The following is an 18,079-nucleotide window of genomic DNA, read 5'->3' as shown; positions in this document are numbered from 1 at the left end:
TCTGCTGGCTATAGAAATCCAATGTGAATTGAGTTTGGGCAGTCTCAACCCAGTTTCTATTGGATGTGAGACCCACAGTACAAAACTGTTCACAATTTAGCATTAACTTGTCACACTTGGGTGTGGGAAATGGAAAAACACGCAGTGGTGTGCAATAGGGGGTGTTCTTCTGAGGTTGGGAGTTGAGGCACATTATTAGCACATAATGATGGAAGTTTTGCTTTGCATAATGATGGAAGTTTTGTTTTGCCTTATACATGATCTGAAGAGTGATTTGTGCTGAAATGGAATGATAAAAGTGCTCCATTCCCTAGTACTTTGATCAGCACATAAACTGACCCAAAAAAGGATTCTTAGAATGGTTAATGTTTCTCCACTATTTCATTGTTACCTTTTCTGTCACACTTGCTTTTTTGTCCTGTTGCTTTTTTCAATCTCTCCCTCTTGTTTCTCAGTGTCATTCTTTCCTTCTTAAAAGTGCCAGCTCCTCATCTAAACTAACTTCATCCCATGACTTACCAACCAGCAATGAGCTCCAGTGAAATCCTGCTATTTTTTACCTACCAGGCTGTTTTTTAAATGTTTGTAAACAATTTTACAACACCAAGTTATAGTCCAGCAATTTTATTTTAAATTCACAAGCTTTCGGAGGCTTCCTCCTTCCTCAGGTGAACGATGTGAAAAAAAGTTCACCTGAGGAAGGAGGAAGCCTCCGAAAGCTTGTGAATTTAAAATAAAATTGCTGGACTATAACTTGGTGTTGTAAAATTGTTTACAATTGTCAACCCCAGTCCATCACCGGCATCTCCACATTTTAAATGTTTGCAAGACTTTGTCAGCAATTTTGTCAACTTGTTATTCATGTTTCACTTATACTATTTTACATCCTATTGGTAAAGCATAAAGCAGATATTAGTATTCTCCCTTCCCCAGCATACATTTGCAAGATAGCCAGTTACATAATTACACATACCACTGATGTAAAAGAAAATGTGAATTTTGCCCTTATGATAAGGGAATGGAATTTTCAATTTTCACCTTCAATGTTAATCTCAAGCATTACTTTTTAAAGTTTAATTCAGCATTAAATTTCTTGTGACTGAATATCAACACTTCTGTGCTGATTCCTTAATATTTTTTCAAATCTTGGGTGTATTTCCAATTTAGTAGAACTCACTATTTCAGAATCATTTTTCAGTGACTTTAGTTTCAAAAATGTTCACCTCAACTTGACCTTATTTGATATATACTGGAAGAATGTTGTATTTTGAAGTACTGGGTAGGAGATAGATAGAGGTAAACATGCTTTTTTTTTGCATATGGTACAAGAGGACTGGTGCCCACAGAACTGTTCCCCAGTAAAAATCAGTGCCTTCAGAAGCTAGGGGAAGTGAATTGGGGAGGTAAAATGTTGAGATGTATTTTCACTATTTTCAAACCTTAACACCGAGAACAGGAAAGTTAGAAAAAGGAGTTATCAAAAGTGATCAATAGACTATGCTGCTAAAAGTTTAAAAATGAAAGTCATGCTTATGTGTTGATATGAAATTTGTTCTGTTTTTCAGTTATCAAATTGGATGGTTCCACACCAGTCCGATATGGTTTACGATTGAACATGGATGAGAAATACACAGGTCTGAAAAAACAATTAAGTGATTTGTGTGGACTAAAATCAGAACAGATCTTGCTGGGAGAGGTTCATGGTTCTAACATAAAAGTGAGTATGTTTTTTAGTAGAAATAACGATACCATGGGCAGCTAGCTAAAGGCTTCACTTTCTATTTTCTTTCTTTATAAAATGTTTTGTGTGTTTCTTGGTGACTTAAAACTAAGATTTAAATGCTTAATGTAATCCAATGTGGTAAAGGCTTCTGGTACAGTTGGGGACAAGTAAAAAATTTAGGAAGTTGTGAGAAAAAAGCAGTCAGATTTGTGAAATAAGTTACTAGAGAGCGATTATTCAAGCAGTCAGTATAAATCGGTTGGAGACAACTTTCCTTTTATACAAACGAAAAAGCCATTTAAAAAAAAAATTAACAAGCTCTAAAACTAATAAAAATGTTGTGAATCCATCAGTGACCAAGCTAATGATGAATTTTGTTTATCCTTTTTTTATCAGAATTTTCCTCAGGATAACCAGAAAGTACGACTGTCAGTGAGTGGTTTTCTGTGTGCTTTTGAGATTCCTGTTCCAGGATCACCAACCTCTGCCACTTCTCCTGTACAAACAGGTAATAGTCCCCTGAGATGTGCATAGGTATAATTGTAATGTGGATAACTTAATAGAAATTTAACATCTGCAAACATTGAGGTAAAGATTCAAAAGTAAGTTCTCATATTATTTTTCAACTTTCAATTGTATGTAAACCAGATTTAATATGACTGATGTTGCATGGTATACTGATAATATCAACATAATCAAAAAGCTGAAATAGAAACAGAAAATGTTGGAATCGCTCAGCAGATCAGGCAGCACCTGTGGAGAAAGGAAGGTAGTGATAGTGTTTCAGGTCTATGACCCTTTGTCAGAACCAGTTCTGACGAAGGATCATAGACCTGAAACCTGGTAAGTTGTGTTATTGATATAAATCCACGGAAAACCACTGCTTGCACTGTTCTGCGTTCTGGATTGCAGGAGGCTTTGTTGTGGTCCATTTGTCATGTGATAAAAATAAAGGGAAAGTTCTATCATTTGGCTTTGATTCAGACAACTTGGTATGGTGTCAGTTTGCAAAATAATATAGTACAATAGGCTAGAAATTATTGTTGGCAATATTAGCAGCTTAGGTTTAATATGTTCATATGAAGTTTCCCTCTCTCTAAGCTATTCTAATGGAGCCCATAACCTGTCTATTAAATTGGATAACATCTCTGAAAATAGCAGTGAGGAATGTCATCCAAATGCATTAAGCATTCGCCTACTATTAGCAGTAACTATAATGTCTAGCCAGTTAATCCCTCGGGCAGTGAAAAGATTTTAGAACTCTTTGAAGAAATTTCTCTTGCAGATAACATAATAGATTTTGATTGTGTTACATGTATTTTATCGAGAGAGGAAAAAGCTGGAATTCAAATTATTTTAATATATTTATTTTTGCAGAAGCTATTAAATTATATTTTTTTCTTCAATTTGTCAGATTCTTCCCCGGTGCCATTAAGTAACGGAAGACATAACCAGTCTTCAAATGCAAATCCAATGAAGCCAAACCTCATTCCCAATGGAATTCCTAATACTGTGGTGCCAGCTGGGATTGAGAAGAGTCTCTCTAATGGACTGCCTAATGGACATTTGCCAGCGGTTACCGACAGCCCATTCACAGGATACATTATTGCAGTTCACAGAAAAATGGTAAGCAAAACTGCTGTTAAAACTGAATTGAAAATTGAGCTTTGTGTGATAACCTCAAAAATTATTTTACCTTTTATCTATGGCAAGGTAAATTACAATTTCATGGCAAATCTTAGAAAAGAAAACATGAGTGATCCATTCTCTAATGTTGTCTTGTTTTTTGAAGTTATGCAAAAAGTGCATAGGAGTGTGTTGTGAGGAGGCAATTCTACATGATTGCTCAGTTAGAAACAGATGTAAATATGCAATTTTATATCTGAGGTTGTGGTAGATCAAAATGTAATAACCCTCAAGGTTCCAGCAACTTTGTTGCTGTAATGAAAAACTAATTTTATCTTTTCTTGTGTACTTCCACAGACCTGAGCTCCATTTCTAAACTGGGAAAAACATCTTTGTAACTTGATATTTGTTCTTAGCCTGAAAACAAACTCCACTGGCTGTTTCTTTAATCCAGTCAAGTTCTAGGACTTAGCCACATCATTAAAGTGATAAGGCCAACCAGTAACAACCCCAAGTTATCTCATAATTAGTACAGATGGCTGACAACACCCTAAAAGTAGAACTTGAGGATATTAATGTCAGTGTTTATTGTCCTGAATTTATTTTTTGCTCCTTTAAACTCCTTCATGTTTGAAACCACTCACAGGCTGGGAAAATAGCAATGTTTTTCTATATATTTGCCATAACGTAGTCAACTCCTGTGGGCACAAGAATTGCTTGGCATGATTCAAATTTTTTTAATCCCTCTGAGGAATTAGTAATATTCACTTTGCCCCTCTCTCCGCACTTTCAAAAGACAACCTGAACATTGCAGGCACAAATCCATGTCCCAGCACCTGATGCAACATTGTTCCACTTATGCTAACAATGTATGTTATTACAGTTCTTCATAAAAAGAATTCTCATTGATGCAAGGATGTTTTAGCAAAGAATTCCACTTACTATCTGTACTTTGGAATTTGGCTGATCACTATTGTATAAGCATTATGGTTTACACCTTCAAATGTTTGTCTTTTATACAGATGCGGGCAGAATTGTATTTTCTGTCCTCACAGAAGAATCGCCCCAGCCTTTTTGGCATGCCACTTATTGTGCCCTGCACTGTACACACCCGAAAGAAGGACCTCTATGATGCTGTATGGATACAGGTTTCTCGACTTGCCAGCCCTCTGCCACCTCAGGAAGCAAGCAACCATGCTCAAGACTGGTCAGTGCAGATAATGACATTTAACCCACAATGTGTTCTCATAAGAACAGTAACTGTAGGTTCTAAGGAATTAACATTGTGTGCTGCAGTATACACGAGTGACACTTTTCACTGTGTTAGAACAGTTTTCTGATTATCTGAAGAAGGCTGGATTTTGTTGTAGCATGTAGTACTGAATGATTGTGGGGGGCATGGTAGCTGGCCACCATGGTTCAACGGTAGGTTTGTGGGGACCAATACTCCAATAATGCCTAGCAACACCTTATGACTTGCATGGTGTGGGGAAGTGACAGTTTTGCTGCTTGTATTGTGCCCATAGTGTGCAGTTTTGTACAGATGCATTTGATGTAGAATTTTACCTGCAAGCAAGTGATCCATTGGGTACAATATTGTAATTGCTGCAAAAGTGACATGATCATTTAATGCAATACGTGCTACCATTATATAAATGGTAATGGCAGGTGATCAGTGCAGAAACGTATTGTGCAAAGAACAGTTTCATTGTGCTAAATGAAATGATTTTTGATTCAGCCATTTCTAGTTTTATGGTGTTTGGGAGGAAAAGGGTATATGACAATTATATTAGTGAGATTACACTGTAGCTAAAAAATAGTGGTGCAAAGTTGCCATTCAATAATGAAATAACATGTAGGCATAGTTTGGGGTTGTGGTTTCCTTGACTGCCACTAGCAGTGTCACCCCTGCAGTTAAGGATATTTGAGGATCAGCTTTCAGCAGACTGCACAACTTTGTCCCTGCCTTCCTGGTGAAAATGAGCCTGTGAAAGCAGGTTTCCTTGAATATATTCAGGTAGGTGTACTTGGGTCTGTAGCCACAGCTTTGGGAGTAAGTGTCATCCACCTCTGGTGCAATCAAAACTACCTTGTATCCCTTCTTTCATCCACCTCCAAACAACAGAGAGGAATCTCCTTTTGAATTCCCAAATTTAGAATTTTGACACTAGCAATAATTAATGGTGCTGGCAAAAATCCGGGTTGAAAATCTCAAATTAAACCAAATGCCAAGAAAACAAACTTAAAGCTCCAGTTTAAGCCTCACCTTCATATGGTTTTTCCACGATTCCATGTTCCCAGTGGAGAGCCTCAATAACAGGAAGCTTGGTCTAGAGAACCGGAACCCATGCTGCTTGAAAGCACAGAATTACCCATATAGTCCAAATAAGCTTTGCCTTTTTAAACAACTCCTCAGCCTGGAACATACCTCATTCTAATCCTCCTCTTTGCACAGGTGACCAGTGATCACACTTTCCCACCAGAAAATTGGAATTGGATCTGTGCTAATTTCGGTATCAATAGCATTGATTTTCATATTGAAATGAGTCCTTGCTAATTTTGGGAAGTGCACTGTAGGCTAGCCTAAAAGGCTGTCGGGAAGATGACACATGTGGCACGATGGATGGAAATCCAGAGAGAGCGATCCCTACCAGTTTTCTGGTGCCACTTACCATGCAGAATGGCAAATCCATCTGTTAGAATTTACCACTGTCAAAGTTACCAGGGTGTCAGCCTTGGCTCAGTGGTGGCACTCCTGCTTCTGAGTCAGAAAGTTGTGCATTCAAGCCCCACTCCAGAGACATGAGCACATAATCTAAACTGGTGCTACATTGCAGTAGTAAAGGGGAAAAAATCCCATGGCACTATTCGATAAAGAACAAAGGAATTCTCCTGTTGTCCCGGCTAACATTTATTCCTCAACCAACATCACTTTTTAAAAAAAAACTCTCATTGCTGTTTGTGGGACTGCCGTGTTTGCCTACATTACAACAGTGATTACACCTCACTTGTTTGGCTGCGAAGCACTTTGGGATGTCCTAAGGATGTGAAAGGTGCTATATAAATGCAAGTTTGTTCTTTCTTACCTAACATTCTGATAGTTTACACTTTGGGCAAACTACTTTCTCAATTGTTTCCTTCATAATCAGCTCCAGTTAAGTTTGGTCCAAGATATTTAGCATTCTTTCTTTTTTTTAACCCAAGTATGACTGACATACCTTTTGAAATTCTTGTTTGTTAATGAGTTTCAAAATGACAATGTAATAAAAGTAATGTTTCACAGTGTGTTACACCATGGATTGTTTTTCAGGTTAACATTTGTGTGTTTCTATTCTAGTGATGACAGTATGGGCTATCAGTATCCATTCACTCTTCGAGTTGTTCACAAAGATGGGAATACTTGTTCATGGTGTTCATGGTACAGGTAAGAAGGAAAAAGTAGCCAGTTTTCTTTTACTAATAACTGTATTTAAAATTGTAGTGAAGAATTTGCAAGGTAGTCAAGAGTTTTATGATTTACTCAGTTTGTCTGTAAAAATGATTGCTATTGGGATGCATTACTGTGTGTCCCGTCAATTAGTTTTACACTTCCACAAACTGGAAGATGTGGTTTTAAATCCTAGCCTTGGCTGACATCAACTTAGCTGATAAGTTGTCAATCTTAAGTAGTCATTGTCTCATCACCAATCAGAGGCAAGGTCCCTTGCTAACTGGGAGAAATTGGAGGTATTCCAATGTCAATCGTACTTCAATGCTCTTACCAGATCACCATAGAGTAACATTGTTGAAGGCCATGAAATTGCTTACGACCATCAACCTGCCAACTCTGTCCAGGTTCCACGGTCTCTTGGGTGAGAAGAAAATGCAAGATGTTGAAAAAATACATGCTATTTTGGGGATATCAAATATTTTACCAATAAAAGTAAAGCAAAATGCAGAAAACATTTAATGATAAGTTGAAATTTGTGCTCATAATTTGCACACTTCTTCAACGTGATCAGAGCTTGTGCTTAACTTTTGATCTGGTGTAGATTCTGCAGAGGATGCAAGATCGACTGTTCTGATGAACGAGCTTCTGTTGGGAATGCTTACATAGCTATTGACTGGGATCCAACTGCTTTACATCTTCGCTATCAAACATCACAAGAGAGGGTAAATGTTTTATTTAATTCATAGGATAATTTTCCAATTGATGAAAGATTTTTTTTTTATTCTATATTTTACTTTCTTGATGTCACTGCCTTTCTAGTATTCTAAATAACAACTGCATCTAATATTATTGTGAACACAGAAATGATGCTGTCAAAACATTCAAATGGACAACTTTGTAGTGTACTGTACAGCATGAAATTGTTGCATAGAGACCTTGGCTAATCAACATGCATTTTAATTGTCTTGTATGGTTAGATCTGTGAGGAGCATGAAAGTGTTGAGCAGAGTCGACGAGCTCAAGCAGAGCCTATTAATTTGGACAGCTGTCTCCGGGCGTTCACTAGTGAGGAGGAATTGGGGGAGGATGAGCTCTATTATTGTTCCAAATGCAAGACCCATCGCCTGGCAACAAAGAAGCTTGATCTCTGGAGGCTTCCATCAATTCTGGTACTGTACTTAAAAGTCGCTTGATTTTAATTTACAAATTAATCACTGGAAGATTGAAATACCATTTTCTCCCCAAAATATGAAGTGGAGAAGTAATTTTATTCAAGGTCTATAGTTCCAATGGTTTCTGTAATTTTACTTCATAATACTCAGCTTTAGAAAAGTATCATTTTTTTAAATGTTGCATGCAAGGAAGTATGTTCTGAAAGCTGGAAAGGACATTCGTTACTCAAAAGATTACCACTAATAAGGTTTCACAGTACCTGCAAACGTTAAATTGATAAACAATGAGAAATTTTAGAAACTACTTGGGCAGGTCTCATCAAGCATTTAGAAGCAGAAAAACTTTGCCCGGATCATTCCTGTGTTTTGTAGACTAACCTGGTGGTATTCTCATTTTGCTTATTTTTAGATAATTCACTTGAAAAGATTCCAATTTGTTAATGGCCGTTGGATTAAATCGCAGAAGATTGTTAAATTTCCCCGTGAAGGTTGTGACCCCAGTGCCTTTTTGGTACCACGGGATTTAATACAGGCTGAACAGCAGACTGCACAAGTAGAACTGAAGAAACCAGATTTGAGAAACTCCCAAGGAACAGGAACTGGTGGCTCTTTTGGACTACAAGCTGGTTTAAACTTGAGCATTTTGAATTTAAAAGGTATTTTAGAAATATTAATACAATTTGTTGCAGTGTTTTCACTATAGTATGTTTTATGTCATACTGCTGCTTGCTTGTCATTTCAAATTCAATTTGACTTAGATTTGCATGTTTCTGTTGTAATCTAAATTTTTTGCTGGAGATCATTATTGAATGACTAGATTCTTTAAAAAAAATTGTGAGTTACTGCAGCTTTCAATTGTCATGGCAGTATAAATTAAATTTTAAAAACTTGATCTAGCTTAATATTACAGTAAGTAGAATTTAGTTTCATAACACAAGCTTTTGACAAACTAAGCAGATTTTCTGATGGGGAGAAAATGCTTATTTTCAATTTTTGTCTTCAACTTCAGCATCTCCAACTTCAGGAAGAAAAAATCATAACAACTCATCAAGCAAAAGCAACAGCCCTACCAACAGCCCTAAACAGGGAAAAAGCAGAGGTCGACTCCGCTTACCACAACTTGGGGGCAAGAACAAACTGTCAAACAGTAAAGAAAACCTAGACAGCTGCAAGGAGAATAACTGTGATATGGATCAAATATTGGAGATGAAGAATGTTAGAAATGCCCATTTGGACCAGGTGGTAGATGGCACTGATAAGGCAAACTGTTCTGGAGGAGACAATGAGGGAACAATGCAACAAGGTGTAACAGCACAGGACACTGAATTGATTTTAGTCAATGGAGTGTGTCACAATAAACAGCAGAATGGATTTAGCAATTGTAGCAGTAATGGAGAGTGTGAAAGCCACACGAATGAAGAAGTAACTGCAGATGACCAAAGAGATCCGCTCCTTATGAAGCCTCTATATAACTTATATGCAATTTCTGTAAGTACAGCATTTTTAAAATTTATTGCATAGGGTAAGCTAAATAGTTTTCTAATAAATCTTATTAAAATGCATTGTGCAAGATTATTAAGTTTATAAATAGTTCTATTGTTTTGTTTCATTTCATTTTGTTTTTCAGCCCAGCCCAACACACCCAGGTGAGCTCCCTGTGCCCATCCCATTCTCTTGTTCAGTAATGTCAAGAAGCCCAACTTGTCGACTGTTACCCGGATATCATTAATGTTACTTCTTGGTTAACCTGTCATGTTGAATGCAGGAAGAAACCTTTATCATTTTCCCAGACAACTTAGCCAAGGCTAATGAAACTTGCTGTCTGAAGGAAGCTCAAGTACAAATGTTATTTGAGATCAAAATTTAAACACAACCAACCTGATCAAGAGACAAGCTCTGTACAGTCCAGCCTATTGCATCCACCCTAATGTGGTATAATTGTCTAAACAATTAGCTGCTCCATAAGGATGCATTGTCTAAAAAAGTGCAACCATTTTCAAATAAACAGGCAATGAATGGCAATCATGTTAAAACATTTTTTTTAACAATTAACAATGCAGTCAACTTCAAAATTAAACTTCAATATATTGTATTGTAATTTTAATTGTAATACTTTTTGGCTAACAACTTTTATAGGTATAGCTTTAACTGTAACTTTAACTACTGTAATTTAACCAAAAACATTGACATAACAGACCGTTCACATTCATGGGTGTGAGCTGGTGTAGATCCATTTGTCAGTGAACTGAATTGAAAGTTTCATAACTTATCAAAAATTCAGTTTCATCTTTCACCATTGTCAATTCTTTCAGTAATTCAATGAAATGATCTCCATAGGAAGCAGGCATCTCTTTACTGACTACTGTCACATTCTTTTTCTGACTCACTGATGTTGACTGCTTATCCACAGTGTAATTTTCCCAGGCTTTCTATTGAAAGTCAACCATGATCAGCACGTCAAAGTTAAGATCCACATAGGAATCTGCTGACTGGCTTGTTGATAGTGTTTGAACATAAGAACATAGGAACAGGAGTAGGCCGTTCTGCCATTCAATTAGATGATGACTGATCTGTATCTTAACTCCATCTACCCGCCTTGCCTAACAAAAATCTATTAAGATGTTTAACAGCTTCACTCACCAATTTGTACAGCTCATGATAATCATCTGCTACCTTTAGTGCACTGTCATCCTCAATACCAATTGGGAATTGTAACTCCCACTTGATAATGGTCCTTGGTTTGACCAGATCCCATGCTTAATCCCTTGAATGGTTTCAGTGTCTACAATATACTTCAGTACATCCTTACCACTGTCGTTGGTTTCGGAATTTGAAAGAAATTACTTCAATAGTAACTTTCTGTCCCAATCAACCTCACTTCTGTCAGTAAACACCACCAACACCTGATTTAACTGGTTAATCGCCTCATTGCTGTTTGTGGAACCCTGTTTTCAAAATGGTTGCCATTTTTACTCACCCAACAGCAGTAATTAATTGTACATGAAGCACTTCAGGGCATTTCTGACAGGCATGATATAAGTGCAAGTGTGTTCTTTCTGTAGACAACGTTTGTACACTGCACATTTATATTGAAAGATGTTTGCCGGTCTTGAGCATACTTCCACAATGTATCCAAATCCAGTTGCACTCTATTCCCCTTTTTTAAGATCCTAACTCTACCGCACAGTTTGATGTCATTCACAAATTTAATAACTGCACTATCCATGCCCTGCTCCAGATTCTTAATGAACATCATGAACAGAGAGAGTCCAAGCACTGAACCCTGGGGCACCATACTAGTGCCCAAACCCCATTGGGATGCAATCCCATTTAAAACCACCCTTTGCTTGTGGTCCTGTAGCTAATTTGTGAGCAATCTCACAATATCACCCTTGACACCAGAGGAAATCATTTTAGCACACAGCCCCTTTAGCACTTTATCAAAGGCTTTTTGGAAATTTAAGTAGTTGATATGTCAGAATTCCCTGACCCACCATTCTAGTGACTTCAAAAAAAATGGATGAGATTTGTCAAAGATGCTCTCTAGTATTTGAAGCCATGTTGGGTATCCCCTATCAAGTCTAAATGTTTTGGATGATACTTTAAGTGGAAAATGGGGAATAAAAACCAGTCTAACTTTCATCTTTATTTGTGATCTCTCTCCCTTCTACAGTGTTTCTTTAATGCTGGTAAACAAAGTTAATTTTCCAAGGTGGATTTCTCCTCTGTTTCCTCACAGAAAGAAAGCTCTAAAAGCCCAAATGCAAATGTGGCAGATAAAAAAAAATCTGTTTGAACATCGTACTCTGCTTTTCATTGCTGCCATTTTCTGCTGTCATTTCCTTGAATTTTTAGTTTGTCAATATTGCTGGTGATGCTATTTAATAGCATAAATTTTCTGAGAAGATAGAAATCTCTGATGTATACAATAAATTAAAAACAAAATCCTATCTATTACAAAAAGAATACTATTTTTACTTTTTTTATTTTTCAGTGCCATTCAGGAATCTTGGGAGGAGGCCACTATGTCACATATGCCAAAAACCCCAATGAAAAGTGGTACTGCTACAATGATAGTAGCTGTAAGGTAAGTTTATGGAGCAGTACTGTGTTGTCTGCATATCTGTTTACCTATAAAAGTGTTGAAAATTGTGTAAATATGGTGCAGTTATTCATGTATCTCGGCATAAATGCTGTGGCCTGAGTCCAAAAAATGCACATTTGGCAAACTCAATGTTTCATTTCTATGGCAATCCTCGTGGAGAACATCATCTCAAGAGTTGTATAGAGGGAATGAAAAAACAGAGGTAGGCATGGAATAAAAGCACTGTCAAGGAGACCGGTTTTATGGAGTCACTTGTAAGTAGGAGGAGAGGTGACGAGGCTGGTGGACAGAGGTACAGTGGCTGAAAAAAATGGCCGCTGATACGAGAGAGAGGAGTAACCAGTGTTAGAGAAATAATTCTGTCAGGGGAGTGGAGGATTACATGGGGATATACAATTGGAGGAGATCGCAGAGATAGAGATCTCCTGATCCTTTGGGTTATAGGAAGCCAGTGGAGTTTAGCAAGCATCAGGTTGATGAGGGTGCAGGACACAGGCAACAGAGTTCTGTATAAGTTGTAATTTGTGATAAAAGAGAGGCCAGCAAGGAAAGTATTGGGGTAGAGCCTTGAAATGATAAATGCATAAACTACTGGTCTCTCGCAATGGGAGATGTAGGGGCTGAAATGGCAGTATTTCAAAATGTGCCTTTGGTAACTGGATATTGGCAAGGAAGCTCGGTCTTGTTCAAGCAAGAGGGCAAGGCTTTGTAATACCAGGTTAAACTGAAGGTGGCAGCTGTGGAGGTGGATGAAGTTCAGAGGAATGGTACTGAGGTGTTGATGGGAGAGAGGTTAGCTCTGCTTTTATCAATGTTAGACAGGAGGAAATTAGTATGGTGTGGTGAACAGAAAATGCACTCTGTTGTATCAAATATAGATAGATATAGGTTTTATCCTGGAACTACAAAATTCAATCTTTGGTGGAGGTGAACTGAACTGACTGTCCTCTAATTTCCATCTTCCTCCAACTCCAATGACCACAACCCTTGATTAATTAAATACTGTTCATTTATTGGATAGTGTTTTTCAATTTATGACCCTTTATTTCTTTTCTGAGAAGGTCATTCTGCCTTATTCTTGCTAATCTTTCTCCAGCTCTGACTTCTGTGACTATATTTTTTTTAAAGTATGAACCGAATTATTCCTTCTCCTTTCTTACAGGAGGTACATCCTGATGAAATTGATACTGACTCGGCCTATATCCTTTTCTATGAACAGCAAGATGTGGACTATGCACAGTTCCTGCCAAAGACAGAAGGCAAGAAGATGGCAGACACTAGCAGTATGGATGAAGATTTTGAATCTGATTATAGAAAGTACTGCATTCTACAGTGAATGTGTTCTTCCATTAGCAAAATGCCATGAGATTGCAGAATGACTCTGTGGCAACAAAACACTCCAAGTTGAGAATTTCAGGGTTGGACAGGTTTTCTGCTCAATGTACTGCTTCTGCAAATTACCTTTTATGTGATTATGAAGCACAAGAAAAACATGTAGAAGTTGAAAACAGATGGTAATACTGATTTTTCCAGTTGTTATTTGCAACACGCATCAGTAGCCAATGTGATCTGCTACCTCCTTTTCTTAAACTGTTTGGGTTTCATGCATTGTGTTGACGAGACCAGAATGGTAGCATGCCAGAAAGAAATTTAAACCTACTAAAACTTGGGCTGCAGCATTTTAACTCTAACAGAGTTATAATTATCTGTGTGGACTATATTTTCCCCCAGTGAATTTAGAGTGAATAGTTCATGAAACACAGTTTACATTTGTTACCTTTTTAACTACAGTACTTCAGCTTGTATTTTTAATGTTATATAGTTGTAGGAAAGTTAATATTTTAAAACCCTCGTGTAAATTCTCCAGAAACAATTTCCTTTTGTTGTAAAATCCTGAAAAATTACAAAATACGTGCCATGACCATTTAAAACTCTTGACACAACTGAGAATGAATTGAACTGAACCAATTTAAGCGATTAAAAGGGTAATGTAAAGTTGGGTTGCGTTTCTTGAATTTTCCTCACTGTTCTGTAAATTTACATGCTCCATAAACCAGGAAAAAAATTGTATAAGTCAGATTTGCTACTCTGGTCTTGGCATTTTCCGTACTTTTAACAATTCATATTTATTATGAATATAGATTAAACCATCTTTAGGTCATATGTTTAACATTTTTCATTGGGCTGAAACTAAAGAAACCTGATTTTAAAGGTTTTGATGGTGTTGCATTCAAATTTCACCTGCATTTTCAGCTCTGCTGTATACCATATGATTTGTTTAAATCTGTATTATATTATAAATACTTTGGGCACAGTGGATTTGTTTTTTTACTTTAATATCAGTTTGGATTTTTAACTTGATGTCATTACTTGAGCTACAAAGCATCCATACACCTAGATGCATTTTAAAGCAGAACTTTTTTTTGGCACAAAAAAGCAACCTAGTTAGCAGAAACAGATGATTCGTTGATCTATTTTACTATATTCAAAACTGGAACAAACATTTGATTTCCAGAGTTAGGTACTATAATTGAACAGTGTTTTACCTTTACAGGTCATTGCAATTCCCACCCAATGTGATTTTTATTGATATCCTGCAACATCCTACAGCTACTTCAGATGGTCTTAAATATATATATATAGGTATTCATATAAAGACTACTAATTAAGCTCTGTTAAAGGGGAACATTGCAAACACAATGTAATGTAAAATGTTTTCTTTCATTTTGTTCCTTTTTGTGCAGTTGCAGTCAGTGTGTTACACAATTCTCACATACTGATTCTGGAAGAGATGGCTAAATTCTGTGCCTCATTGCTTGGTATTATAAATCAATCATGCCATGCTTTATCTACACCCAGTAACATTAACGCAGCGATCGTGCACTTAATAGTTGGGAGTATTTTGAATATTCTGACAAACATACAAGTGCACATTATGATTAGAGCAAAAACAGCAATTTTACGTTGAGTTGTGTTTCCAGAAATGTTCCTCTTTTTATATTATACATGAGTTTAAAACAAAAAGCCTGAGTGATTGTGTGAGAAATGAATATTTTAAACCATCCTCTCAGCCACAGTCCTGAAATAAGGGCAGGTAGTGCAATCTACTGCTGTATTGTGTGTTCTTACAAGTCTGTTATAGATATAATGGTTGGAAAATATTCTTTTTTTATTAAATTAAATCATTAATAATTGCAGAATTTATTAAATTATCTGAGTAACTACATTACATCTTATTTTGTAAATTCTTGTAAAAATAACTATTGACATTGCACTGAATTAATTGGAAGATTTTTATGTACATAAGTGCTTTGTAAATAAACAAATGGCAGTGATGTATTGTAATACGAGCTGTAAAAACTGTACCGGTAATTGTATATGGAGTGAACCTGTTCATCTGTAACTATTAAAAATACAATAAATACAGTGGCTGGAATGACTGACTTGAATAAATGTGTAAACAGATTTTTTTTTATAAAGGAAGAGGCTACGACTAATAAAAAAAATTGTCAAAAGCAAGTTCTGCTAAATTATAATTATGCTGAATTGCAAATACACAAATCTTGTAATTATGGGGTAGTCTATTTGTATGGAATTGGAAGTCCCACAATATATTATGCAACATCTAATGCACTGGGAGCAGTATCATACATAAGTCCTATTAAAAATGCATTTACTTTTATACAAAATGGAATCCTAAATGATTAACTGGTCGATATTATGGCTATTAAATATTTGCGTATGACCTAACAAACTGCAAGGTTTTTTTTAATCCTACATCAGTGTTGTCAAATACATTAGCCACTAGCCATATATGGCTAATTGGGAATCCAGATGTGGATCATTGCATTACTAATTAAATAAAAAATGAGTAATAGACACCTTCATTGGGCATGTGATCTTGATACTCGTTTGCATAGTATATGCATGTAGACTTTAACATTTTGTGAGTTTGTTGGTAAAATGGTAAGAAGAAAAGCAGAGTGTGTAAGTGTTTTTTGAACATTGAGTGTTTTACTTGGTTACTGAATGGTGGTAGATGTTTAGTAAATATACACGTGAAGTACATTTACTTGTATTGTGAGTGTCTAAGGAGTTTCCTACTAAAATTAGTGCATGTGTCTAAAGCAGTGTTACCATAGTTATACCTGTGGCTAGTCAGCAATTTCTTTTGGACAACACTGTCCCACATAATCATTTTATCACACTGCCCCAGTTAGGATCTTCCATCTATTCTCTGACCATTGTTGCTATTTTGCTGCTTCAGGCAGAGTTGCTGCCTCAAATGAATCATCGCTTGCGATGAATTTCACACACCATTATTTAACAACACTCTTACCTTGGGTTGTTCTAGTAGTCAATCAGTGAATTGCTGTTCAGAGTAAAGTTTAGAATCCCAGTTATTAGTGTAGTTTACTACTCTTGAATGGGCATATTTTGCTAGCTCTCTTCTGAAACCTAATCAATTAAGTGCATGTCATATTGTACAATCATAAAGAAGCATTGCCCTTTTTGATGCATTTCAGAAGGGAACGATCTTGCCTGACCAATCTCCTCAGATTCTTTGAGGTAGTGACAATTCAAGCAGATTGGGAAGCCCTACAGTGTGGTGTATCTAGACTTCCAAAAAACATTTTACAAGTTCCACATCAAAGGCTATTTGAGTTAACTCAAAGTGTTTGGTATTCAGAGTAATAGATAAGAAATTGGCTAAAGGGTAGAATGCAACATGTATTGATTAGATGAGTTATGTCAGGGTGGTGGGGCAATTACTGAGGGGTTACCCTGGGCTTGTTTTTGAACTATTACAATTTCTAATTTATATCAATAACTTGGACTCAGAAACTTAATGCAAGGTGATCAAATTTGCATATGATGCCAAACTAGCAGGTGCAGTGGAATCACAGGAGGGAGTTGAGAAGTTGCAAAATAAGCTAGACAAAATATTTAAGTAGATAGAAAAATGTCAGATGGAATTTAATTCAGACTAATATAAATTACTGCACATTGGAAAAACAAAGTGATACATGCTCCATGAATGGTGTTGAAATCGCTACGAATGGAGTTGAAAGAGACCTAGGAATCTTGGACTCAATGCACAACATATCCAATCAATGCAGAGTAGCAATCAACAAAGCTAATAGAATGGTGAACTACATTGCCAAAACAGTAGAATACAAGTCAGAAGAAGTCATGACCAAACTGTACAGTGCTCTGATCAGACCACACCTTGAGTATTGTGTCCTGTTCTGGTCACAGACACAAAGGAGACATTCAAGTGCCAGAGACTGCAGATTAGAGCCACATGACTAATATCTAGTTTCAAAGGTGTCAGTTATGAAGGAAACTTTTGCTTTTTAGCCTGGAAAGGAGAAGTCTGAGAGCAGATCCTAATGAGCTATTTAAGATAGCTAAAGGAATGGAAAAGTAAATCCAGATTATTACTTTTAAATTACATAGTGAGGGTAAGATGGGGGACAAAGATTCAAGCTTGTAAAAGGTAAATTTAGTACTGATGTCAGGAAATTATTTTATATACAAACGGATCACCACATGGAATATACTTCCAGGAAGAGTATGGAAGTAAAAATGATTGGATTCTGAAATCAAGGGACTTCTGCATCTTTTGGGATGGATGAACTAATTTGTGCTGAATTGTTCTTTGTCATTTATCAGCAGTTTTTGCCCTTTTCCCACAAAAAGGATTTGAAAATAATGGTTATTTTTTCATGTTTTTTAAGCAAAGTATTTCCACAAGTTTAAAAATGCCACCTAGTCAAAAGGTGGTGAATATGCTAAATGGAAGTTATTTTCCCCAGAGTAAACGAGCAATTCCTTAGTTTGCCTATTGTAAACAATTTTACAACACCAAGTTCTCGTCCAGCAATTTTATTTTAAATTCACAAGCTTTCGGAGGCTACCTCCTTCCTCAGGTGAACATCGTTCACCTGAGGAAGGAGGTAGCCTCCGAAAGCTTGTGAATTTAAAATAAAATTGCTGGACTATAACTTGGTGTTGTAAAA

General features: G+C 36.5%; 1 protein-coding gene across 2 annotated transcripts in view; it reads left to right on the top strand.

Moving 5' to 3' along the window:
• Nucleotides 1-15,509, top strand: part of usp32 (ubiquitin specific peptidase 32) — a 169,313-nt gene extending 153,804 nt beyond the window's left edge. For both annotated transcript variants that reach the window (XM_068008208.1, XM_068008207.1), the window contains exons 24-34: nt 1,566-1,717; nt 2,120-2,231; nt 3,138-3,349; nt 4,372-4,556; nt 6,687-6,773; nt 7,381-7,501; nt 7,757-7,948; nt 8,361-8,607; nt 8,961-9,439; nt 11,946-12,038; nt 13,219-15,509. In XM_068008208.1, the coding sequence (XP_067864309.1) occupies nt 1,566-1,717; nt 2,120-2,231; nt 3,138-3,349; nt 4,372-4,556; nt 6,687-6,773; nt 7,381-7,501; nt 7,757-7,948; nt 8,361-8,607; nt 8,961-9,439; nt 11,946-12,038; nt 13,219-13,392 (2,054 nt within the window). In that variant the 3' untranslated portion in view covers nt 13,393-15,509. The remainder of the gene's footprint in view (nt 1-1,565; nt 1,718-2,119; nt 2,232-3,137; nt 3,350-4,371; nt 4,557-6,686; nt 6,774-7,380; nt 7,502-7,756; nt 7,949-8,360; nt 8,608-8,960; nt 9,440-11,945; nt 12,039-13,218) is intronic.
• The last annotated feature ends 2,570 nt before the right edge of the window (nt 15,510-18,079 follow it).

The sequence above is a fragment of the Heptranchias perlo genome, chromosome 28 (genome assembly GCF_035084215.1).
Source record: "Heptranchias perlo isolate sHepPer1 chromosome 28, sHepPer1.hap1, whole genome shotgun sequence".
Classification (NCBI taxonomy): domain Eukaryota; kingdom Metazoa; phylum Chordata; class Chondrichthyes; order Hexanchiformes; family Hexanchidae; genus Heptranchias; species Heptranchias perlo.
Note: the sequence above shows the minus strand (reverse complement) of the source record. Positions and strands in the feature narration are given on the sequence as shown.